Source organism: Leucoraja erinacea, chromosome 21 (genome assembly GCF_028641065.1).
Source record: "Leucoraja erinacea ecotype New England chromosome 21, Leri_hhj_1, whole genome shotgun sequence".
Taxonomy (NCBI): Eukaryota; Metazoa; Chordata; class Chondrichthyes; order Rajiformes; family Rajidae; genus Leucoraja; species Leucoraja erinaceus.
Window position 1 is genome coordinate 6,849,259 of NC_073397.1, and position 26,815 is coordinate 6,876,073.

Here is a 26,815-nt window from a genome sequence, read left to right on the forward strand (position 1 = left end):
AATTAAAGGACGTTTCTTTAGGAAAACGATGAGAAGGAATTTCTTTAGTCAGTGGGTGGTGAATCTGTGGAATTTTTTGCCACAAAAGGCTGTGGAAACCAAGTCAATGGATATTTTTAAGGCAGAGATAGATTTCTGGATTAGTGCCGGCGTCAGGGGTTATGGTTAGAAGGCGATGGGGTTTGGAGGGAGATATAGATCAGGCATGATTGACTGGCGGAGTAGACTTGATGGGCCGAATGGCCTAAGTCGCATCCTATCACATATGACCCACCCACCCGCCGGCAGCAGGGCCGTCTCTGAAGCGGCGGTGACTGTTCTAGACAACGTCCAACAATTAACCACAGACCACACCGTTTGTTCACTTCTCATTTTTATTTTTTTAAAGTGTTTATTTATTTTTTGTTTGTTTTAAACGTGATCACTGTAAAGTTGACCACAATTGTCCCGAAAACAAAACAATAAAAATAATTGATTAATATTGTCACTTGGAGAACCATTTAACAGTTGCGTGAAACCATGAAGTGGAGGCGGTGAAAGGAGGAGGGTGGAGAAGTGCTTTGGCAGCAGGAGGCTGTGGAGGGAAGGTCCACTAATCCAAGGCCGACCATGAACCAGCGGCAAGGAGGAGGGAGGAATGAATCAGACGAAATGTGCAGGAAGGAACTGCAGATGCTGGTCTAAACCGAAGATAAACACAAGATGCTGGGGTTACTCAACGGGCCAGGCAGCATCTCTGGATAGAAACATAGAAATTAGGTGCAGGAGTAGGCCATTCGGCCCTTCGAGCCTGCACCGCCATTCAATATGATCATGGCTGATCATCCAACTCAGTATCCTGTACCTGCCTTCTCTCCATACCCCCTGATCCCCTTAGCCACAAGGGCCACATCTAACTCCCTCTTAAATATAGCCAATGAACTGGCCTCAACTACCCTCTGTGGCAGAGAGCTCCAGAGATTCACCACCCTCTGTGTGAAAAAAGTTCTTCTCATCTCGGTTTTAAAGGATTTCCCCTTTATCCTTAAGCTGTGACCCCTTGTTCTGGACTTCCCTAACATCGGGAACAATCTTCCTGCATCTAGCCTGTCCAACCCCTTAAGAATTTTGTAAGTTTCTATAAGATCCCCTCTCAATCTTCTAAATTCTAGAGAGTATAAACCAAGTCTATTCAGTCTTTCTTCATAAGACAGTCCTGACATCCCAGGAATCAGGATGGGAGATGGTGTCTATCCCGCTGAGTTACTCCAACAAGTCGAGTCTATTTTAGGAATGAATCAGATCTGGCTGGGTAGACAAAAGTGCTGGAGAAACCCCGCGGGTGCAGCAGCATCTATGGTGCGAATGAAATAGGGCTTCTTCAAATCCTTCAGTCTGAAGGGTTTCGGCCCGAAACGTTGCCTATTTCCTTCGCTCCATATGGCACCCGCTGAGTTTCTCCAGCACTTTTGTCTACCTTCGATTTTCCAGCATCTGCAGTTCCTTCTTAAACAGATCTGGCTGGGTACCGTCGGGGGGCGGTTCCAGTAGTTGCAGCAACGCCGGAGAAAGGAGATGCAGTTACCGCTCCTGGCAGTTGCAGCCTCCTTTGGAAGCTCGGGTCGCTCAGCTGAACAAAGACTGTTTGTTGTCGCTGAAATCCCAGTGCGTGTGTGTGTGTGTGTGTGTTGAGGGGGGGACGGGAGGTTTCGGTGGTGGAAAACACAGGGAACTCGGACCCTACTGACAAGATACATTGTCTTAAAAAACAGTGGTCACATGCACACAATAAGCTGTGAGAAAAGGGGGGTCTGCTTTGGAAATACCAGTACAGCGAATTTACAGTCACCACACTGAAAGAGCGTCGCTTCTTCACCTAGAAAAGTGCAGTATATATGTTACACAGAGTTTAACCAGTAACTGTAAGCAGATGCTTTGTTAAAAGAGCTCGTTTTAATTTAACAAAAACCTTCAATGTTAGGCATCCCTAACCTGAAAGTTTCTTCCCCAAATATAGCGTTGCATCACTAAATATGTTGAACGAGGCAGGTATGTATGTATGTATGTATGTATGTATGTATACCCGGGCGGCGGGCTGGAGACCAGCTTCACTTCACTTCAATCTTCCCTCAACTACTCTGGGAGTTCCCATCCTGGATTACAGCCGGGAGGAGGAGGTTTACCTCGCGTAAATCTCAAACATGGGTTTCCTTATTTTCCGCGGTGACTCGCTGAGATGCCGGCTGACAGCAGCCTGCGCGGTGAAAGGTGTTCCCGGGAGAGTTGTTTGGCGGAGCCCGGGGTCCCCGTGTCAGCAGAGGCGAGTTTGTCAAGCAGGGACCTTGGCCACAACAAAGGCGGGCGGAGGGAAACTCCAACCCGGCAGGTCTGAAGCCGCCGGCCAGGTCAGTGAGCGCCGGACTTCAGTCTCCAAAGGGACATTTTTTTCCTTACGGAATCATTCCAAGGTCGGGGTTAAACGCTCAGTGCCCGAGGCCGTGGCAGCACACAGCCAGCCACCCCCGACCTTGCTTGCCTGCTTTGTTTATATTTTAGCCGAGCCGTGGGATTATATTTACAATCAAGGGCACGCGTTTCCCGGTGCCGGCCATCAGCGGGTGGGCGCCCCTGCGCGGAGATAGTTTCCACCCGCCTCGCTAGTCTGTGTTTTATGTTTCAATTACTCACGCCAGCCTCCAGAAACTAAATACATTTTGCATGTAATAACTGGCGAGGGCGACGCCTACCCTGCTCAAATGTCCCCGCTAACCAAGCAGCAGCGTTTAAGAAGGAACTACAGATGCTGGAAAATCGAAGGTACACAAAAATGCTGGAGAAACTCAGCGGGTGCAGCAGCATGTATGGAGCGAGGCCTCGCTCCATACATGCTGCTGCACCCGCTGAGTTTCTCCAGCATTTTTGTGTAACCAAGAAGCAGCGTTTGGCTCCGGGATTCCCGAGGCGGCGTTAAGGGGGCGACTAAGACCGGCCTCAAGGCGCGGGTGGTTGGGGGGTGAGAACGCCTCCACTCCCATGCGTTTCGACATAAAAAAAACCCAAATTCTAAAGATCATAGCTGGGGAAGAAAGTGGCGGAGGACCTTACCGTCAATTGCTGTTTATTGCGATACGAATATTGGGAATAAAGCTGGCAAAATAACGGTGCCTTTCAATGGTTCCTCTTTAATCCGTTCTCCACCAGACCGAACAGATTTCAATCAGACTGTAACAGTATGTAATGGAGCTGCAGGCTAGGTGTCACGGATTCCATTCATTTGGTTAATACTATTGTTTAACTACATGCTAATCATACAATATCCATAATATGTGCATAGGATATGTGCATAATATATTCAAGTTATACACAGCACCAGAGAGAAAGAGAGAAAAAGAGAAAGGGCAAGAATTGGTCAAAGCAGCAATTTAAACGAGGCACATTTACAGAACCTGGGAGGGGTTAACAAAGCTGACATTTAAAAAAAATAACCTCATGTCGTTTTCTCCCCCTTCCGAATTGCACACAGTTCCTCTCCCAGCCTGTAGAACTCTCAACAGACCCGACATCAAAACAAAAACGGCCTAATCGGGTAATTAAAAAACAAACAAACTGGAATAACTACGCTTAAATCATAAAATACAGAGAGTGTAAGGGCAGTGCAGTAATTTCAGAGAAAGCGTTGGAAGGGTGGTTCCTGTTCATTCAGCACAAGCAAGAACTCCACTCCTTGCACTGAAGAAGCAAGCAGCAAGAGCAAACAGAAACAGCAATTCATAAACACATGTGGAAGGATTTCTGGTAAGTTAAAGGGAATGAATGCAGCTGGAAACCCCCAGCTGGAAAGCCAAACATGTACAAGGAACTCAAAAATATACGAGCAAAATGGGAAGTGTGTGTATGGGTAAAATTGCTACTCTGGGTGCTTTATGGAGGATGAATTGATAAAGGGCACTGGATGCATCTTCAATTCCAGGGTATTCTTAAACCAAATCAAACATCAGGAAACAGTTTAGGAGTAACACTAGATAGGGTGTTTTCCTTAAACATAAAATTGGTGAATTATCTGATCCCGTCGTTTGTGTAAAAACATATCTGCTGCGAGAGTGAGGCCCAATGCAAATTGGAGGAACTGCACCTCATATTTCGCTTGGGCAGCTTACAACCCAGCGGTATGAATATTGAGTTCTCTAACTTCAAGTAACCCTTGCTTTCCGTCTCTCTCTCTCCGTCCCTCCACTATCCTAGTTCTCAGACTAGTTTCACTGTCCTTCTGATTAATTTACTGATTGTATGCCTCCTAGTCACCTTCCCCTCAGTTAACAATGAACCATTCTACATTTCCTCATCATCGTCTGTTGTTTTCAAACCTTACCCCTCCATATCTCTAGATTTCCTCTCCCCCGACTCTCAGCCTGAAGAAGGGTCTCAACCGGAAAAGTCACCTATTCTTTTTCTCCAGAGGTGCTGTCTGGCCCGCTGAGTTACTCCAGCTTTTTGTATCTACCTGCTGGTTCGGAGTTTGGCTTGGGTAGCCAGGTGTGTAAGCACCTAGGTGTGCACACAGCAGTGATGCACCAGTTATGACGCAGAATGCTTCCTACATCACACCAAGGCTGGGCACTGGCTTACACAGGAGATGCACAGGAAAGCTGCAGATGCTGGAATCTTGAGCAGCAAACAAACTGCTGGAAGAATGACATCAGCGGAGAGAATGAACAGACAACATTGAGTCAGGCCCACTTCTTCAGACAGATCAGTCTGAAGAGGGGTCCATTCCCTCCACAGATGTTGTCTGAACACACAAGTTCTTCCAGCACTGGTTTACTTGGACTGTCTAGAGACAATTTAAAAAAATGATGGTCCAGAATCTAGCCAGGCCAATGTCCGAGATCCATGCATACCAGTAGGTTTTGCAGGGCCATGCTCCCCATCATGTGGGGCAATGGATGTTAAATAGTTTCAAAGAGAACCAGAGGTATCCATGAAAGAGCAGGTTAGTGACGACAGTTGTATGAACGTCAATATCAGAGTGATTTATGCCACTTGTTATTGTCAAGTTTCATGCATCGAGAATGAAGGAGCATCTTTCGGGGGCTGATTACCATTGTACTCCATTCAGAACTTGTTTAAAGGAAGTTATCATACACAGCGTGACATGTCGGCACCACCAAAAACCATAACGTTGCATTCATACCACATTCACTCACCATTTTCTACCTTATTTGGTCAATAAAGCAACAAATTGCAATTGGATGTAATTTTGAGGTGTGCGCTCATTTTGAAAGCCAGACTTTGGGGGGAAGCTTTAGTCACTGAAACTGCTCATTCTGAATACCAGGGAAAGGTTACACTACAGACACCAGGCCACAATTGAGAACTTCAAACCTTCCTGAAAAGATACCTGGACAATGAGGGAACAACATTTCAAAAATAACTCCCTAGTAACAAACACCCAATTTCAATGGAAACCCACCAGGATTCTCGACCAACGAGAATCCACAGTTCCTTTCTCCTTGCGCCACTCAGAGCAAACAGGCTCCATCAAATTGTGGGGCTCCACAATTCAACAATTCTCGTCCAACTGAGCAACTTTGAAGCTTCATAGAGAGGGAAGAAGTCAGACTCTCAACCAAAATAATCCAAAAATGTGATCAGTTATTTTGTGAACACAATGCCAATAGATCTAAAAAGAATGTTTCGATCTCAGCTTCCTTTTCCCAACTCACCATCCATATTGTTTTTCCCCATTTTCTCAATTGGGGAATTTCGAGCTCCAGGTTAATTGTGGTGGTCAATCTGATCTACCCCGCCCTTCACCCTATCCAGTCTATTTCAACCACTTGTGCAGCAAAGACCGCACCTTGCTCTGACTGCGTTAAGAGTCCCAAAACCTGCAGACGGCTAACTAAACTTGGTCATCTCCAGCCCTCACCTTCCCCTATCTCTCTGGCTGAATAAACGAGGCTGGTGTCGACAAAGGGAATGGTCTCAAAAGTGTTTCTGCACATTGCCAAAAGATACCAAAACTGTCACAAATCATGGTTTATTTCCCCACACTGGGTATAAAAAGGACATAACGTCTTTGGTTATCTTCCCAACTATCTTGTAGCCTGATGGTCTTTTGTTTGAGCTGTACTGCACACTGGATTCACAGTATTAGGTCCATCGCATCAGAGCCACAAGACATGCTTTCTTGCAAATCCCATTATCTAGTGTTGTAACAGAATTTCTTTTGAATGTCATGTAATGCTTTAGCTTTGCTCTATGTTCTAGTATAAATGCAATTTCTTTTCCCAATGGAGCCAGCAATTTACCTACAAACGCGTGTAGCTCGCTTATACATTGTTGCAGACACTGGAGGCCATTGCTATTACAAGCATCAGCTTGTTACTCATATTACAAAATAGTGCAATGTTTTAAAAGTGTTCATAAATAACTCTAAACCCCTGTTTTTTTTAAATACAGAATGTTAGAGACACATTGATATGGCACTCAAAAAACTGCCATTTCTCTCATCTGGGAACTAAACATATAGGCCATTTCTGTTACAAAAATATGCCTGCTCCACATGCACGTTTCTCATTAGACATATTGCAGGTTTTCAAACATAAAATTTTGTGCAAATGTTTCTTTAAAGTTAAGGTAATTAAAGACAGCATTTTTACGCACATTGTGTTACTTTAAAAGAGACCTTAAGTTTAAACAGGGTACTGGAACTCCCTTATCTAATATAGCTTGTAGAACCACCTGCAACTTTATGCTTGAGTGTTCAATTCAGATGCAAGATAACTAAGTATTTTATACCATGGAGGAGTGTTTGGGGAGAGGGGGGAGGGTTGGTGGAGAGAGGGAGGAGGGGGAGTGGGAGGCAGCAAGCATAGCTGAGCACACCTTCCGGCTCACCCAAACTCTCTAGCTTTCATTGAAGTGCACAAAGTTGGTCTCAGAAGGGGTGCCCTGTCTTTTTGTCTTTGCTGTTCCGGAGAACTGTCCCCTCGAGGCCATTGTTCTGAGGTTGTTCTGGTCTGCTTCCACCCATCAGAGAGTGAACGCCGTGGCTCTGCTGATGCTGGAAAAACGTCGACCCCGGATAGTGACCGATGACCTCGTTGTAAGTGGGCGGTGGTCCCTCCATTCTGCCGTTGCTGCTGTAGCTGGTGGCACTGACGCCAGAGTTACAGCTGGGCGGGCAGGGTCCAGCGTTATAAATCGACGTGTCTATCAAGTCGCTGTCAAAGATCGTCCTGTTCGGCGGAGCCCGCACCGACTCCCGGTTCAATTCCATCTGCTGCTCGGGGTCGCGGAGCTGGAGGGTGCAGGGGCCTTGGTAGGGTGGGGGCTCCTCACCGTCCGACAGCGAGATGGTGGGGGGGAGGTCGATCTCGTGCTGCATGTAGGGGTAGGTGGGCTGGAAGCGGCTGAAGCGGTCACGGTGTAGGAACGACGGCACCGTCAGCCTGTCTGTCGTCCTGGGCGTGTAGATCTGGTGCTGGAAGACAAGAGAGGCAGTCAGTTGTGTCGTTCCACAGAGGGGCCCAGCCTTACAGAAACATATCCAATAATCAGGAAATATGTTCCTCATGTTGGGGGAGTCCAGAACCAGGGGGGTCACAGTTCAAGAATAAGGGGTTGACCATTTAGGACTCAGATGAGCTGTGATCCACTCCCACTCACTGTTAATGTTAATTAAAGATTGACACAAAATGCTGGAGTCCCTCAGTGGGACAGCGGCATCTCTGGGGAGAAGGAATGGGTGTATTTCGGATTGAGGCGTCATCCATTCCTTCTCTCCAGAACTGCTGCCTGTCCCGCTGAGTCACTCCAGCATTTCGTGTCTGCCTCCAGTGGGACTAGCATGACCATTTGACCCCAGGCACTCTGACAGTCGCGTCGAGTTGTCATTGTCCATTAGCCCTTGTGAAGGTGGGTGGATGAGTCTGGGTGGAGTTGATTGGAATGAGAGGACATGTTATAGGAAGAACATGAATGAGGTATCGCTGTGATGGCCAAATAGCAGGAACAGCGGGATACTTTATTTAAAATCCATGGCAATCTTCTTTCTCAGACTGGGAACAAAGGCCCCATCACAGTGTAACCTCTATACACATCACTGTGCTCTCTACTTATTGCAGCCAAACACATATATTGCTGGAAAACCCAGCAGGTTGAGCAGCATCTGTGGAGACAAAAGGATGGTCAATTGGCCCTGCTCACAGTGAGGAGGGAAGACATACAGTGTATAGAAGTGATATGGAGGGGTAAGGCACAGATTGTACGTGAGATGGGGTTGGGATGAGGATGGGCAGATGAAGGCAGGTGGGGTTGGGGAGTGAACATAATGGAGAAGAAACATCGGTGAGACCATGTGTTGACTTGGGCATCCACCATGCAGACCTTGAGCTTGTGCGTGCGTGACATTTCATCTCCCCTCCCCATCGACCCATCGCTCCTTGACCGTCTCCTCTATCACAATGAGGACAAACACAAACTGGAGGAACACCACATCATTCTGCACAGCCCACAGCCATGAATATATAAATATCCCAACTTCAGGTCATCCACTCCCCTTCTTCCGTTCCCACTTACGTCAGTCCACCCAAGATCTCGCTCTGTCTGCTTAGGGTTCTATTCCTTCTCCCCCAACCCGTTACCCAGATATTGTCCTCCCCTCTCGCCCATTTATATTCCTGGTTTTCTAGCCCCATGCTTCACTTTCCCTATCCCCCTCTCCCTCCTGGTTCCACCTTCCATATTTAAGTCCGTCGCACCCTTGGAAACATCGACCATTCCACTGCCCCCCCAGATGCTGCCTGGCCTGCCGGCTTCCTCCAGCGGTCTGCTTTTTTGCTGCAGCCTCTTGCCTCATCTCGGTTTTACTGACTTCCACGACATATTGGTCTTCCTCTGCATTCTCTTGGTCTCTGGTCCTCTTATGCCAGCTGTTACCAGGCAACTGTACCATCCTACCACAACTAGAGTGTCCTGAGCTACTATCTACCTCATTGGAGGCTTCTCTCTCACACTATCTACCTCATTGAGGCAGTGCAGGGTAGGTTCACGAGATCGATCCCTGGGATGGCGGGACTGTCATATGAGGAAAGATTGAAAAGACTAGGCTTGTATTCACTGGAGTTTAGAAGGACGACGGGGGATCTTATAGAAACATATAAAATTATAAAAGGACTGGACAAACTAGATGCAGGAAAATGTTTCCAATGTTGGGCGAGTCCAGAACCAGGGGCCACAGTCGTAGAATAAAGGGGAAGCCATTTCACTTTTTCACCCAGAGAGTTGTGAATTTGTGGAATTCCCTGCCACAGAGGGCAGTGGAGGCCAAATCACTGGATGGATTTAAGAGAGAGTTGAGGCAGGCACGGGTTATTGATTGGGGACGATCAGCCATGATCACAATGAATGGCGGTGCTGGCTTGAAGGGCCGAATGCCCTCCGCCTGCACCTATTTTCTATGTTTCGATGAGTCTTTCTTCAGACAATTTAAAAACCTCAAAGGGCAGAAGAATATAGACAATGCCCCTTTGACCAAGCGATTATGATCCTGTTTACTCCTTGGTGACAGTGAATGATTGTACAACGCTGGGCACAAGCAGGGAAATTGTCCGTACGCCACCCGTCCCAGCTCCCTCTCCTGAGGCCAGGCCAATATTCAATCAATGTTACTAACACAGATTACCCCGTATTCCCACATTGAAGACTGTGAAATCTTGCAGCTTGCAAGCTTGATGTCTGATGTCATTAGCAGCAGTGTCTGTGCTTCAAGCATCTCTCTCATATATTTGTTAATATGATGTTGAGTGTTGAAACACTTTCTGTTGGGGTATGGGCTTCATCAGACTGGGCAACCAGAAGCAGAGTGAAATTGTACAGTCTCTCATTAGCTGCTCTGGGGTCTGAACTACAGCACAGACATGTGATTTGGTGCAAACAATCCAGCTTGCCCATTATCCTCCATAAAATAGTTGGTCCTAAATCTGTCTCTCTTCTCTGAAACGGCATACTTTCTTTAATTTATGATTCCTTATTCTTTATTTCAGGCACAACAAAGCCTCAATATACTCCATGCAAAACCCCACCTGTGCTCGATCCCAATGTTTAGCCTGTCCTGTACATTCTGTACGCTGCCCTGATCCAGCAATTGTGTGGTTCAACAACATTGGTGAACTGTCCCAGGCCAATTCATTCCATGGCCAGATGGGAAAGGGACAGGTTCTTGCTCCCCCTCCCACCCCAGCCAGCAGAGAAGGCCCAGGGTAGAGTGAGGAAGTGATGAGCATACCCCATAGTGAACAGGGGGCAGGAGGATGTAAGAGTGAGCAGTGGGAAAGGAGGTGAACGAGTTCTACAATACAACTCCAGCAATCTCTCATCAACTCCTTCTGCACTTCATGCTGCCTTGGGAAAGCAGCCAAAAGCTGTTTTTTTTCCACCTTCCATCACAGTGAGGAATGTGGAGGAGTCACTGTGGGGGATGTTTATGTTAAAATGTATTTTGTGTGTCTTGTTGCTTTTTATTGGTATGACTGTATGGCAAATCAAATTCCTCGTATGTTGCAAAACATACTTGGCTAATAAAGTATGATTAAGGTGATTATGATTATGAGAAACAAAGGCCACTTGCTGCACCCCCGGTCATGTTGGGCAGAAGATACCAAAGGTTGAAAGCTTGGTATCATACCACCAGATTCAGGCATAGTTTCTTCTCCACTCTTATCAGATGCTTGAACGGACCTCTCTACGCTGATAATGCATTCCTGATTTTCCAATCTATCGTGTTGCAGCCTTTGCCTTTTATTTATCTGCACTTTCTCTGTAGCTGTGACACTATATTCGGAACACCGGTATTTTTCTCTTGGCGCTGCCTGTTGTACTCATGTTTGGTTCGATTGTACTAGTACAACGGTACAACTGTAATGGTTTGATATATGGTGTGATCTGCCTGGATACCAACGTTTACCACTGCACCTCAGAACATAGAAACATAGAAATTAGGTGCAGGAGTAGGCCATTCGGCCCTTCGAGCCTGCACCGCCATTCAATATGATCATGGCTGATCATCCAACTCAGTATCCCGTACCTGCCTTCTCTCCATACCCCCTGATCCCCTTAGCCACAAGGGCCACATCTAACTCCCTCTTAAATATAGCCAATGAACTGGCCTCAACTACCCTCTGTGGCAGAGAGTTCCAGAGATTCACCACTCTCTGTGTGAAAAAAGTTCTTCTCATCTCGGTTTTAAAGGATTTCCCCCTTATCCTTAAGCTGTGACCCCTTGTCCTGGACTTCCCTAACATCGGGAACAATCTTCCTGCATCTAGTCTGTCCAACCCCTTAAGAATTTTGTAAGTTTCTATAAGATCCCCTCTCAATCTCCTAAATTCTAGAGAGTATAAACCAAGTCTATCCAGTCTTTCTTCATAAGACAGTCCTGACATCCCAGGAATCAGTCTGGTGAACCGTCTCCCTCTATGGCAATAATGTCCTTCCACACATGACAATAAGAAAGCATTACCAAACTGCTCATTCCTTTTTGCAAACTGAAGATATTTGAGTAAGTATTTTTGAAAGCCGACAATTAAGAAGCAAGGCCAGCAGATTATGGGGAATGGCACAGAAGAGGAGTCAAGGCTAGCATTGATCAGCCATTATACATATTCAGAGGCAAGGCAGGCATGAGAGACCGAGTGGTATATTTCTGCACGCATTTTCTGTTCTTATGGTTTAGCACAAGAAAAGTCCACGTGGGAGTGAGAATGAAGCAATGAGTGGCCATGTGCATCCTGCAGGCTGTAAATCAATGAGGAATGCAAAGCCACAGATCTGTTTTATAAGAGCATTGAACATTCCACTGCCTCCCAGCATTCCCACACACACCTCTAACTCAGCTGTTGCATAAAGGCATTAAATAATTTACAGCCCTTTCCAAAATAGAAAAGAGTTCCCTTGCACAAGGAACACAGTACATAGGATCAACAAACCCTCTCCCTGGGGAAGGATCTCTTCATTCTGTGGTGTCCACTGTGCTCCAGTCATTCCCTCCCTAATTAGACACAAACTACTGGAGTAACTCAGCGGGACAAGCAGCATCTCTGGCTAGGAGGGAATGGGTGACGTATCGGGTTAACACCAGGTCTGAAGAAGGGCCTTGATCCGAAATGGCATCCTTCTATCCAGAGCTGCTGCCTGTCCCGCTGAGTTACTCCAGCATTTTGTGTCCATCTTCGATGTAAACCAGCATCTGCAGTTCCTTCCTACACTCCACTCCCTCTATTTATCTCAATATATGGATTGTCATCAGAGCCAGACACTCAACAAATAAAAGCAACATTCATAGACTATGCAAATGGCTGCAATGTTCACAGAGCATTTTCTCCCTCTATCCATTGAACAACACATCTACAAGTGTCTGGGCTGTGAAGAGATATTCTACTAAACAACAAAAGTTTATAAAGGCACTCTCCTCTCCAAAAAGATTTTAAACCACTGACCCATTCCAAACAAATCTTGACCTTTTTTTTTTACAGAAAGCAGGTGAGCTCAGGAGCCACTCGCTCATCCTGTGATTGAGAAATGACTGCAATGAACGCTGTCTCCAGTAGGTGGTGCGATTGCTCCAACGTACCGTCCCCAATCACTGTATCCCATTCCTTTTCTCCAGAGATGCTGCCCGGCCCACTGAGTTACTCCAGCATTTTGTGTCTATCTTCGGTTTAAACCAGCACCTGCAGTTCCTTCATACACACTGTATCCCCAGAGACTGAAGAGCGGGGAAGCGCATATGGAGGTGGCTGAACAGTGCAGACATGCGTGAATGTCAACATGCCTGACCTCTTCATTAGCAACACTCATCTAGAACTCTGCTCCTCTTCAGCATGCGAGGGGACAAGCAACCGCGTTCTCCTTAATCCGTATCCAAAATCTCCTGCCCTCTTCCCCTCCAACTGACAAGACAATTGGGTCAGTCAAAGGTGTCAAAAAAATCAGTTTAACCAAGCCCTGCCAATGTGGACAGAGAGACTTCAGTTTGATACAGTGGCTGTATCCCCAGCCACTGGAGGGAGTTGCATTAACCTTGGAACGGCTACCTCACTTGTACTACACTTCACTCCAGAGATGAGTGCAGGAGTGTGTGAGTGTACATTCTTGGGTCAAGTATACCCGTCGGTCTAAGTGTGTGAGCGTTTTTGTCTTTTGATCCTTCGCTGTGAATTGGCCATCTTGCCTCGGCTGCTTGCTTCTCACAGAATGTACATCACACGTCCGGGTTTGTTCCTGGTTTTAACAGAAGAACGCGTGATGTTTCAGTGACAAGTCTAGCGATGTTGAATTATTCTGCTACGATCTAAAAAAAGGCATTGTTACCAAGAGGCAACTTGGAAAACGTTCCCTCCAGAGCCTGAAATTCAGCAGGCTGTGCGGAAAGAAAGTTAACCAGAAAATGCTGGAAATACGCAGCAGGTCAGGCAGCCTCTGTGGTCAGTGGAAAACGATTCATGTTTCAGGTAGATGGATGAGCAGAGGGAATGCACGTAGAGGACCAGGTGAAACGAGATGTCTAGGTGGCAATGGTGTTGGCGGAGAGAAGGTGTGAGACTTGTGAATCACAGCTGATCCACTGGAAAGACTGCAAATAGAGGGTGAGATGCAAGGAGGGGGAAAACAAACCAAATTGTAGATTTAGCCAAAAGCCAAAAAACACCAGTTACTGGAAATTTGATCAGTCAGGATCAGTGGGGAGAAAGCAATATTGGAATTGGTTGACTTCTCACCAGAATGGGTGTTCTAACATAAACTGGACAGGATGATTCTGTCTGAAGAAGGGTCTCAACTTGAAATGTCACCTATTCCTTTTATCTCGAGGTACTGCTTGACCCGCTGAGTTACTCCAGCATTATGTGTCTATCTATCGACAGGCTGGTTACCTGGAATTATTGAATTGTGTTGAGCCATGGATTGGAACGCGCCGGAGGCAATTCCAGCTGTCTCTGTTAGTTCAAGTTGCCTGTCGGAGTGTGAGCGTTCCCTTTCTTTCTTCTGCCCTCATGGACCTCAACCTTTTCCAATGCCATGGCAATGGTGTGTGTTTGTGTTATCTGGTTTCCACCTATCTCATTGGGGCGTCGTCAGCGGTGAGGCCTCGCGACGATGGGGCCTCGGCGGTGGTGAAGCCTCGCGGCGGTCGATGAGAGCGTGGAGGACCCGGCCTGGGGGGACTGCTGTGGTGAAAGGGGGGGGGGGGACCACAAAAGGGGGAGCCGGCCAGCTTTGTAACTTTCTTTAAGAATAAGGAGCAAGCCATTTTTTCTCACAGAGAGTGGTGAGTCTTTGGAATTCTCTGCCTCAGAGGGCGGTGGAGGCAGGTTCTCTGGATGCTTTCAAGAGAGAGCTAGATAGGGCTCTTAAAAATAGTGGTGTCAGGGGATATGGGGAGAGGGCAGGAACGGGGTACTTATTGGGGATGATCAGCCATGATCACATTGAATGGCGGTGCTGGCTCGAAGGGCCAAATGGCCTACTCCTGCACCTATTCCTCCCATCTGAAACATTGAACACATGTTTTCTTACTTTGCCCAGTTCTGACAGAAGGCCTTTTCCCGAAACGTTAACCTTTTTACCCTCCTCACAGATGCTACCTGATCTGTGGGGTATGTTTAATTTGAATCACCAGCATCTGCATGTTTTTATTTTTATAAACAGGACATAGTTAGGCGGTATTATTGGATGGCCACTGGTTGTTTAACATCATTGAATTATTTGATGCACAAGTGCCATTGTAAATGTAGGAAACAAAGCAGCTGTTTGCATTGATCAGAGCAGCATTGAGGTCTGGCACTGCTCTGGCAGAGAGGTACTGGACAGCATACCTGGCACAATGTTTCTCTGCTCCAACAGTGCCATGGGATTTGCTTACATCTACCTGAACCAGATGATCCTTAGTGTGGACTCAGAGTCACCCGTCTTTGGGATGCGAGGGGAAACCGGAACATGCATAGGGAATTCACATGGTCCTAGGAAAACATGCAAACTCCATCTAGACAGCGTTTGAGGTCAGGATTTAACCCAGGTCACTAGCTCTGTGAGCCGCAGCTCTAACGGCAGTTTCCTGTGCCGTCCAGAGACAGGACAAGAAAGACTTTGGCTCTGGTGGCATGAAACTCCTTCGATATTGCCAAGGATTTATTATAGGCTGGAGATATGAAGGGTTGTGCTTAAAATGGAGCATTCTGTGCTTTCAGGCACAGCTTCAACACCTGGATCACACTGAGACTGCGCAACACACAGCAGAAATAACTGCATGCAGCACGAATGGATATCCACCCCCCTTTGCTCACACTCACACAGGCTTGCAGGGAACCATCTGCGCAGGAAGGCCAGGAGACGGCTGGCAGGGAGCAAAACCACAGGTGCAGCGAGAAATGTCAAGCACAATAATGGTGATTGCAGGGGACAAGTGGAGAGCTCAAGGCAAGGTTACACAAGGCTGCTGTTCTAGTAACAGGTTGGTCAGCTTGCCTTTCCTTTCTCCATTAGAAGACACAATGCCCTGCCCTTGTTGTTCAGCTGCACTCCAAACTGGAGAAGCAGTTACATACCATTGTGTGTAGGGAGGAAATGTAGACGGAAGATAGACCCAAAAATGCTGGAGCCACTCAGCGGGACAGGCAGCGTCTCTGGAGAGAAGGAATGAACAAGTCAGATCTTCCTCAAACTCTGGCTCATTTCCCCAGTCAGTCTGAAAAAGGGTCTCGACCCGAAACGTCACCCATTCATTCTCTCCAGAGATGCTGCCTGTCCCGCTGAGATATTTTGTGTCTATCCGACGCCACCGGTACTGTGTAGAATATTCAGCCAGGACTCATGTCGAGGGGGTTTGTGGAATGGCAGGAAACTCCCAACTACTCAGCTTTCAAAGGCACTGGTGATTTCCCCAAAGTATGGAGGTGCCAGTCATACACAGGCCTGTGCCTATACCTCCTGACTCACTCCTCTTCCAAAGGAGTTTCACAAATCAGATTCCTTGAAGGATCATTTTGGGCCCAGCTATGCTCATTTTTTTTTTTTAATTACATGGCAAAGACTTAAGTGATACACAAATTCCTGTGACACACTTTTAATGCAAGTTTAGTCATTTCTAGACTGGAGAAAACTCCCCCCTCCAACAGAACATACCTTTGGAATGACATAAGAATTAGACTGGAAGCGAACCTAGTCTGATGTTTAAATCTGACCCCATTATTTCTTAAGCCAACCCAGAAGTTTGAGACGTCGTTGTTGAGGTTTATTAGGGATTTATCACAGTTTGGGGTTCTTTGTCAGTGTTGAAAGACATAAAACCGATGAGAAAGTGGCTCAGAAAGAGTTACAAATAGAAGCTAGTGCCACGTGTAAGTCTGGGAATGCAGTGAAAGTAAATGCTAATGACATTGCAAGATGTGAGCTGGTGTCGTTCAAGGAGTCAAAGCAGGGAAAACAAGTTAACCCTGTCTAGAGAGCTCCCGGATTAAATGCTGCCCTGACTCCCCGATTCTTGTCAAGGCCCCAGCCCGGGAGTCGTTCGCAGATTGCAGGGGTAGAACGACTTTTACCCTGGATCTGTGCCAGGGTATGGATCACACCAAGCTGGGGGGGGCAAGCACTGCTCCACTGTGTGAAACTGTGCACAGTCCAAGGTCAGGAGAGGAACTGAACGCCTCCCACTCGGCTTCATTCCCCCGGTCAGGAGTGTAACCGATCTTTGGCTGGACCCATGTTGCGTTGGGCCGGAGCTACAGGGTTGGTGGCAGCCAGGCAGGTTCACAGTGACCCTGCTGCCGGACCGGATGGGAGGCAGCAGCAGCTGACTGATGACAGCAACTGTCGGGCGGGTGGGTGACCTGTGGCCAACTTGGATTAGTTAACAGGGACGTATCTGTCTGAACATTGGCTGCTGGCGAGGAGAGTTGTGCTGCAGATTCCACAGTATAAATGCTCTTGACTTTAGGAACACACTGATACCACAGGAGCAATGTCAGGGAAATGTGACGTGGTGTGTTGTCTCTTCAAAGACTGGAGGACAGATGGAGTTGGCGAGGTGTATCTGAGCCAGGTGTACGCACCCTGTCCCAGTGACAGGGGCATTAACTCACATGCCTTCACTCTCCTAGTACAATGGGTTGCTCACTTGCTGGTCCTGCCCGAGGATTCAGATCAAGGACTGCTCATCTATCTACCGCTAAGGCATTAGTCCTGATTAATGGAACTGTCATTTCCCACTGTGCTCACGTGTAGGATCTACTGTTCAACGTGGAGGTCATTTGTACCTTTCAGGTTACTGAGGTGAGACTGTTTCCTCACAAGCAGCCTCATTATTTGGGTCACTTTCATACTGCAAGGCACATATATGACAGAGTAAATCTACCCACTCGTATCTGTAGCCGCTCCACCTGCAGCTGGGAGTACAAGCTGGCATCTGCTGCGGAGGTACACTGGCCAGCGGGTGGGGGAGATGTGGAGCCGCATGTGGAAATGTCCGTTCTGGGAACGGCAGCGCATGTATATCGGTGATAATATCGGCACTGTGGAGACGGTGCACGAGCAAAGCCTTCCCGCTGCGGTACGCATCGACTGCACGGGCGGCACAGCAGTGGAGCTACTGCCTTACAGCGCCGGAGACCCGCGTTCGATCCCGACTGCGGGTTTGTCTGTGCGGAGGTTGTACGTTCTCACCATGACCCGCGTGGGTTTTCTCCGAGATCTTCGTTTTCCTCCCACACTCCAAAGGCGTACAGGTTTGTAGGTTAATTGGCTTTGTAAATGTAACACAGTGTGTGTGTGTGTGCGCGCGTAGGATGGTGTTAATGTGCGGGGATCGCTGGTCGGCGCGGACCTGTTGCGCCAAAGGGCCTGTTTCCACGCTGTATCTCTAAAACTAAAAACCTAAAACTGGCTTTGGTCCAGGTAGGCAGGCAGTTATTCACTGTCCTCTCCTTGGAGTGTGTGCACCTTGGAGTGGGGACAGCAATGACAACCTAAATGCTAAAGCAGGTCATCTTATTGCTTAGTCTTATCTCAGCAGCTCTCTCCCACAACCTGCAACTCTACATTTATTTCCCTCTCCAGTGCTGGCAGCGAGACGGAAAACACACACACACGCACACGCGTGCAGGTTTAACCCGTGCACTGCCCCTCAGGAGCTGGGGTGGGGAGGAGCAGGGCAGGTACATATTATAAAAGTCCAGGAGAGACATCCAAAATGTTTACTGTGTGTTTGCTGGTTTGGGCACAGAGAATACTGGAGAACCCTGATCTCCCGACAGTGCTCGGGCTGGTAGCCTGCAGTCAACTGTTGGTAGAATTGACCTCAGACTCTGTAGCTGTGGAGTGAAGTTCCACCCACACTCTCGGTCCGAGCCCAGTACTGAGCCTGCCTTGCCAGCCCTCACATTGCTGCTCCAGGTGATGCAACTGAACGCAGACTATGAGAGGTCGCTCCTTCATCTAGTGAAACATTTTTGCCCCAATGAACATCCCTAGGGACAGATTAGCTGGCTCTCGAGTATGTATTAGGCGGTAGAGTCCCTACGATGACAATCGCAAATGCATTGTATTGCAAAAGCACTTCATCAGCTGCACCACAGCCCTTACTCAGCAACAATCTACTATGGACTTTAAGAAAGAACTGCAGATGCTGGAAAAATCGAAGGTAGACAAAAATGCTGGAGAAACTAAGCGGGTGAGGCAGCATCTATGGAGCGAAGGAATAGGTGACGTTTCGGGTCGAGACCTTTCTTCAGACTGATGGGGGGGATGGCAGGAAGAAGAAAGGAAGAGGTGGAGACAGTAAGCTGTGGGAGAGCTGGGAAGGGGAAGGAGGGACTACTGAAATTGGAGAAGTTAATGTTCATACCGCTGGGGTGTAAACTACCCAAGCAAAATGTGAGGTGCTGCTCCTCCAATTTGCAGTGGGACTCACTCTGGCCATGGAGGAGGCCCAGGACAGAAAGGTCAGATTCAGAATGGGAGGGGGAGTAGAAGTGCTGAGCCTCGGGGAGATCAGGTTGGTTAATGCGAACCAAGTGGAGGACTATGGACTTTGGATAAGGTTGCACGGTGTGGCTGACACCCTGACAGTCTGCTTACCTAGTATAACATTTATTGTGTTATTGTGTATTCATTTGTTGCATTGAGCAGTTAATACGCTAGTAAAGCTGTACCAAGTAAGAATGTCATTGTTCCTGTCCAGACACACACGACAATTAAACACTCGTGACCACGCTCTGGGATGACCGAGCAAATAAGGGGATATTTCAGCACACAAAAGTATCCTATTCACTGCCTTCAGTTGGGGTTTCAACTCTGGGTTCAGTGTTCACAGATGATTATGTTCAAAGTCCCTGTAGGGTGTAGGTTTTAGACACGCATCTTACCGACTGCAGGTTGCCTTCTTGCCTTCGCATTTGGCTCTGTCTGGTTATTAGCGATCGTGTGGAGAGTTTGTAGTGGTTGAGGAGGCAGGTGATCACCACGACCATCACTATCATCACCACCACTATCACGATAATCTGCACAAACTCCAGCTCAGCTGCAACAGAGAAGAGAAGGGCAAATGTGAGACACTGCGGGGAGCAAACCTGGAAAAGCTCACCGACCGATGGACACTTCATGCCAGAGAACAAGCACCGTCGAAGCAGGCGGCATGGACTGTTGATTATACAGCAGTACAGTACTGGTGGGCACACGCCTGTCACTGTATAACACTGGGTACAGTCCCAATAGGGACAGGTCTAACACTGTATAACACTGAGATACAGTCCTGATAGAGATGAGTCTGTTACTTTACAACACAATACAGTACTGGTAGGGATGGGTCTGGCATTATTACAGTGCAGCACAGGCTGGCGATGAAGGGCCTGTCACCATATTGCCCTGTGGTTGGTACAGAACTGCTTTGACAAGGCACAAAGACCCACTCAAGATGTGACAGGTGGATTCGGAGCCCATGAGAGCAGCAGATCCCAGGAACAGGTAGAAATTGGGGGGAAAAAAGAAAAGAAATGCTGGAATTATGGGTCAGGTGGCATTTGTGGAGAACAAAACAATTAAGATGCAGAAAAAGTTGAAGCATCTACTGGATAAAAAGAGAGGAAAAGAATACAGGTAAACAATGGGTTAGAAATAAAAATGGGACAAGCAGAATTATTGAAGTTGGCCAGAGACGTACAGCACACAGCACAGACACACACGTACAGCACACACACGTACAGCACACAGACACACAGAGCAGACACACTGCATGCACGCACACAGCACAGACATTCACACACACACAGACACACACACACACAGCACAGACATTCACACACACAGCACAGACACACAGAGCACACACACACACACAGACACACAGCACAGACACACAGCACACAGACACACAGCACACAGACTTACAACACACAGACACACAGCACAGGTCATCAGGCCACTGAATCCACACTGACCAACAAACACACAGCTTTATTGTCCCCATATTCCCATCTATTCCCACCAGGTTTTAGCCCACCTCGATTCTCCCACTACCCGCCTACATTAGGGGCAATTTACAGTGACCAATTAACATATCAACTTGTACACCTTTGGGACGTGTGAGGAAACTGGAGAGCCATGGGGGGATCCCGTATGGTCACAGGGAGAACGTGTGAACTTCATGCAGACATTGGCAGAGGTTGGTATCAAACCTGGTTGACAAGAGCAGTGAGGCAGTAACTCTGCTGGTCCACAACGCAGCTTGGTGAACGGTGAGAGGTCATGTCGCACTTCACTGCCCAAGCGAAGAGGCCAAGGGCAGGCAGCTGCGGAGAACTAGGACAGGTGAACAAATAGCAGGCTGTGTGGGTAGGTCACACTCTGCATTTGGTTGGCACGGGGGAAGATAGATGTGCAGGGAGCAAGTTGAGCTACATCAAAAAAGGCAAGGGGCTGTGGGTCTCACCCCAGTAGATGCAGCATCTCTTCAGGTTGTTGAGGTTAAGAGGGGGGAGGGGGGGGACCCTTTAGCTGATTCTCATTACTCTCCCACTGACAGCCATGCCCATAGTTGTCCAAATGCAGAAATTTCCTCCCTGACCTTCTCTCTTTTCACGCAACGACTCCTTTTGACCAAAGCACTTTAAATGTGACAGGGTTAACTTTTGTTGGATGTGACTGGGAAGGTCAGCCTTTGTCCTTAATCGAACCGTGTTGCCAAACCAGCACCTTCCCCTGAATGCCAGACTGAAGCTCCAAAGTGTTGGCCACATTTCCCTTTGGAATGGTTCAGAAGTGGTGGGTGTAAAACGAGTTAGGGAAGAGACAATTCATTGATAACATTTCAGTTCATGGTTATTTAAACTAAAATTTTTCTGAACAAAATGGAGGAAAAACTATCCCATGCATGAAGCAGTCACCAAGAATTAACCTATAACCTGCCTGTCCAGACAGTTCTTGGGTATTACATTAACAAAGTGGCTATGTTAGAAGTAGTCAGTGAGGCTCGTAAGAGTCATCATGTGTGGAGAATGGAAAATGGCGAGCAACACACACATTCGCGCACACTTGAACCCAGTAGCTTACACATAAGAATCAAAACTCAGTGGGGTGCTGTTTAAAAGCAAACGAGGAATTGCAGCAGCACCTTAGCCCAGTGACAGTGTTTAAGCCTTTGCCCTGTCCTCTCTCCACTTCACCCTCTCTCTACGCCTCACGTCATCGATTCACTCAGCAGCATCGTTGCAGTACAGCAAGGAGCATCTCCCTCAGGCACAGAGCGAAAGTTAACAGTGGGGTTTCAAGGACTCTACTAACATATTCCTTCTTCAAATCAGGGATTCTTTTTCAATATGTTAAAAATGGTCAGAAGGCACCCCCCCCCCTTTCCCCCCGGAAGGTAAATGACCATCAATGTTCTTAACTGCTGCCACCTCAGGCGTGTGGCTTCACTGCTGAGACAGCCGGGAGCAGGCAGGCAGGCCGGCAGACAGACAGACGGGGCGGGCTCGAGGGCAGTCTGGCAGTCAGCACTACATCATGCATTCACATCATGAACCGCGTAGCCAAGCACTCCTCTGGCTGGGGGCTGGCCTGGGCTACACATGATGGATTTTGACACTGAAGTTTGGGTCAGCTCGTCTGGCGATTGGCATGGGGAGGGGGGAGGGGGGAGGTGGATGCAGACAACTTGCTGCTGCTTTGCACATCATTATATTAGAAGCAAGTCCCAGCGAGGTCTGGAGACGGCGGCGTGAATGCAGAGAGGAGGGGGATTGAACAGCTGTCTCGGGCACAATGAGTAATCCAAATCAAGGCCATACTTAGCGGGACTAAATTGTCACCTTGTGCCCTGACAGCAGTCGATAGAGCCAAGAGAGCCTGGTCTGTCATGAACACAGCCCACACTATACAAGGGTAGCTGTAACCCTCAGCTGCCACATCGACTCAGGACAGCAAACTGCTTATGACCCTCCCCAGACTAGAGCTGCCTGTTCTGTCGGCACGCATTGAACCAGTGCAGCCCATCCCCACCCTGAACATTCCCTTGGCTTAAACATATGAATTAAAGACAAGCAGCACGGCAGTTCATTATATAGTTGTGGGCGTCCTGGCCAACATTCACCTTTACAAATATCAGCAGATCAGACTGCGGACTGGCAGCATTTCACACAGCAAATATAACCACATAGATGTTAAGCACTTCAGGATGTCCTGAATTCAGGAAATTAGCACCCCCCCCCCCCCCCCATAGGTTTTATATTGGGGGGGGGTGGGCAGGACTGGAGATGGATGGGTGAGTGGGAGGGAAACTTGTTTCCATTTCCAGTGCCCTGTGATACTGAAAACTTGTCACAATGGGACCCAGGAAAGTGCAGTTGGAAGGACATTGTGAAGACAGTATTGCTCCTCCTCCCCCCGCCTCCATCACCTGGGATTTACAGTGTGGAGAGGTTGCCACTGCAACCTTCCCCTAACCTGGCAGGTGGCACCCACGATGGCAGGAACACCTTACGTAGTCACCTCTGCCAGACCTCTCTGCCAATGACTTGACATCCACCGTATCCAGAGTGAGAACACTCAGCAAGCCACCACATGCGACCCAGCCGACCGAGCAAGAAGGATGGACCACCAATATAGAGACCCATGCAAGGTGTGGGAGGAAGAGGCAGGGCAAATACCCTGGCCTTAATGCTGGGCAAGCCAGAGATGGTCAAAAACGAATGTTCTTCTTGGAAAGATCTGCGCAGTGGGATAGCGGTAGAGTCGATGCCTCACAGTGTCAGAGGCCCGGGTTTGATCCTAACCATGGGTACTGTCTCTATGGAGTTTGCACGTTCTCCCTGTGACCGCGTGGGGTTTCTCCCGGTGCTCCAGTTTACTCCCACACTCCAAAGACGTACAGGTTTGTAGGTTAATGGGCTTTGGTAAACATTGTCCCTGCTTTGTAGGATAATGCTCGTGTATAGGATCATCACTGGTCGGCATGGACTCGATAGGCCAAAGGGTTTGTTTCCACGCCATATCTCTAAAGTCTAACGGCAGCTTTTACTGTTTTGAAAATGGTTTCCATTGAAAGGGGGATTATTAACCATGGCACATAGATTTAAGATAATAAGCACAAGAACCAGAGGAAAAGATGCAACTACTTATTAAAAACGTCAGTGATGATCTAGAGTCCATTATCTGAAAGTGATGGAAGCAGACTGGTAATTTCCAGAGAAAGTTTGATATGCATTCAATGAAGTTCCATGGCTACAGTGGAGAACAAGGGAAGAGCCAGGGTTAGCTCTTTCAATAAGCCAACAAGACAATGATTGGCAAAACGGCTTCCTCTGTTTGTTCTGTGGGTAAGTGTGCAAGTACTGGATAACCTGCCACTTCCTACAGCCAAAGTACAGGTGAGGCTGAAGATAACTGGCTTGAATTACCTTAAATGCCATTGGATCATATCATCAATGCACACCACAACAATTAAACCTATAAAGCTTCCCAAAGGCCTTGTATGGATGCTGCATTCTTATGTAAAGAGATACGTACTGAACTGTATACAAAATGTCACAGTATTTCGGTACATGTGTCAAATAATGTACCATTGACATTCAATTGTGTAAACACTCGTGATCAGTGCTCACTTTGGATTGGCCACCACATCAAAAAATCCCTGTTTGGAGAGGGCTCTCCTCAAATTTTAGCAACTTAGGCTTATGATTGTCATGTGTACTGAGGTACAGTGAAAAGCTTTGTTTTGCATGCTATCCAATGGGGAGAGGGGAATCGGACAGTACCCTGGTGTAAGGTAGTACCATTCTGAAGTCTAATAACAGAGGGGAAGGAGCTATTTCCCAGTCTGGTGGTGTGCACTTCCAAGCTACTGTATCACCTGGCTGACGGGAGTGGGGAGAAGGAAGAATGACCACGGTGATTATAGAAACATAGAACATAGGTGCAGGAGGAGACCATTCGGCCCTTTGAGCCAGCACTGCCATTTATTGTGATCATGGCTGATTGGCCCCAATCAATAACCTGTGCCTTCCTTCTCCCCATATCCCTAGATTCAACTAGCCCCTAGCGCTCTAACTCTCTTTTAAATCCATCCATTGATTTGGCCCCCACTGCCCTCTGTGGCAGGGAATTCCACAAATAAACAACTCTCTGGGTGAAAACGTTTTTTTCTCACCTCAGTCTTAAATGGCCTCCCCTTTATTCTAAGACTGTGGCCCCTGAATTCTGGACTCGCCCCTCCCCTTTATTCTAAGATCTTTCCTCATACGACAGTCCCACCATCCCAGGGATCAAGTCAAGTCAAGTTAAGTTTATTTGTCACATACACATACGAGATGTGCAGTGAAATGCACTGCCTCAATCACAAGGATGTCCTTCCTCAAATTAGGAGACCAAAACTGTACACAATACTCCAGATGTGGTCTTACCAGAGCCCTATACAACTGCAGAAGAACCTCTCTACTCCTATAAGGATAAGGGGGAAATCCTTTAAAACCGAGATGAGGAGAACTTTTTTCACACAGAGAGTGGTGAATCTCTGGAACTCTCTGCCACAGAGGGTAGTTGAGGCCAGTTCATTGGCTATATTTAAGAGGGAGTTAGATGTGGCCCTTGTGGCCAAGGGGATCAGAGGGTATGGAGAGAAGGCAGGTACGGGATACTGAGTTGGATGATCAGCCATGATCATATTGAATGGTAGTGCAGGCTCGAAGGGCCGAATAGCCTACTCCTGCACCTAATTTCTATATTTCTATACTGAAATCCTCTTGTTATGAAGGCCAACATTCCATTAGCTTTCTTCACTGCCTACTGTACGGTTATCCCACGGTTAAAGGAGATAATTCCAAATGAAGCTTGTCAAACTTGCTAGAAATGTAACCATAAAAGGGATGAAGGGCTAGTGGTGAAGAGAGGGAATGTGCAAGCAGTGCAAAAATCATCAAGACCAATATTTGTAAAACAAAGTTATGTAAATATTTTAATATCATGCTGTCTTTTTAAAAAAAACTAAACCAAAAGGGGCCAATAATTCAACCGTTTCCCATCCATTAGCATCCTCTGAAAATCCCCTTGACGACGAGCACAGCTCATTCTCAATTGCGGGGCAGAGGGGGGAAGGGATAAAGGGAAAGGTCAAAATGAAGACCGTGTCTGAAGATAGTGGTGCGCACACGTGCACTGCCCAGTTTCTCCAGGAAACGTCTTGCACAGGGAAAATAAAAAGAGCAGCATTGAGCGATTGGACGAAAGCGGCTGCTAATCACTATTACTATTCAATTAGCGGGAGACCTTGCTCCATTTTTCACCAGTAATTTGTCCTTGGGGACTCTTGATAGATGTCTACCAGTTTGCAAAGCAGTTATTCTGACTGTCTGGAAAGGATTGGGGAAATTGAGTTTAGCTTATTCTTTTCCTTTCCTCATGGCTAATAAAGAAACTGATGCAAAGAGCAGGGCATAACTGTGCAAACCCACGTCACTATTCAATGTTACGGCCACAAGTGTGAAGCACATTGATCGTTCTTGTCAGGTCAGTGTTGACAGTTAGAGGATGGGTTTGTGTGGGTGCTAGTTGTACACATTGAGCTCATTGAAACCCAAATGATGTTCACTTTCTCCGTGATAATTCCCCAAAACTGAATCATTAATTTTCTCACAGTTTGTTGCCTGCGTGCATGTTCTGCACAGGATAGCACGGAGTGAGATTATCAACACCCCGGGTACTTAGTCCACACCGTCCACCAGGTTTGTGGGAGGATGCCTGGCTGATAGCCACCCAAGGTCAGCCACTCCCCACCTCCCACACTGAGGACTCACTGTGGTGAGTTTGGAGGACTCACTGTGGTGGAAGTTAATTTGTGTTTATTGTTGTTATTATTGTATCATTGTATGTATGACTGCAGGCACGAAATTTCGTTCAGACCGTAAGGTCTGAATGACAATAAAGGAAATTCAATTCAATTCAAAAAACTTCCATCACTTATCTACCGCAGATGGGATATTTTAGGAAATGCAAGCTTTCAAACCCCTGTATCACCATTTTCTTTTGCACATGACACCCCATACTGCATGACTAACTGTATCAGGCCGCCTTGCATGTAACTGTTTCTCGAATAATATCACTTCACCGTCGATGGTCTATTGCCAAACACACAAGCTCAGACGCTCAGTGACTCGAATACCAAAGCCTTTTTTGTTTGCCATTTCTAGCATTGAGATTATCCTTGCCATCTTGCAGCTAGAGCTTTTATTAAATAGTCTGGGCAATGGGAGTAGTGGGAATGGAAACTCAGGTCCTGGCCTGGATGTTTAATGAG

The 26,815-nt window shown here is 47.4% G+C and overlaps 1 protein-coding gene across 2 annotated transcripts in view; it reads right to left on the minus strand.

The window, feature by feature from the left end:
- Nucleotides 1–3,082: 3,082 nt before the first annotated feature.
- Nucleotides 3,083–26,815, minus strand: part of LOC129707198 (protein TMEPAI-like) — an 83,697-nt gene continuing 59,964 nt past the window's right edge. For both annotated transcript variants that reach the window (XM_055652022.1, XM_055652023.1), the window contains 2 exons: nucleotides 19,398–19,552; nucleotides 3,083–7,465 (listed from right to left, as the gene is read on the minus strand). In XM_055652022.1, coding sequence (XP_055507997.1) covers nucleotides 6,920–7,465; nucleotides 19,398–19,552 — 701 coding nt within the window. In that variant the 3' untranslated portion in view covers nucleotides 3,083–6,919. The remainder of the gene's footprint in view (nucleotides 7,466–19,397; nucleotides 19,553–26,815) is intronic.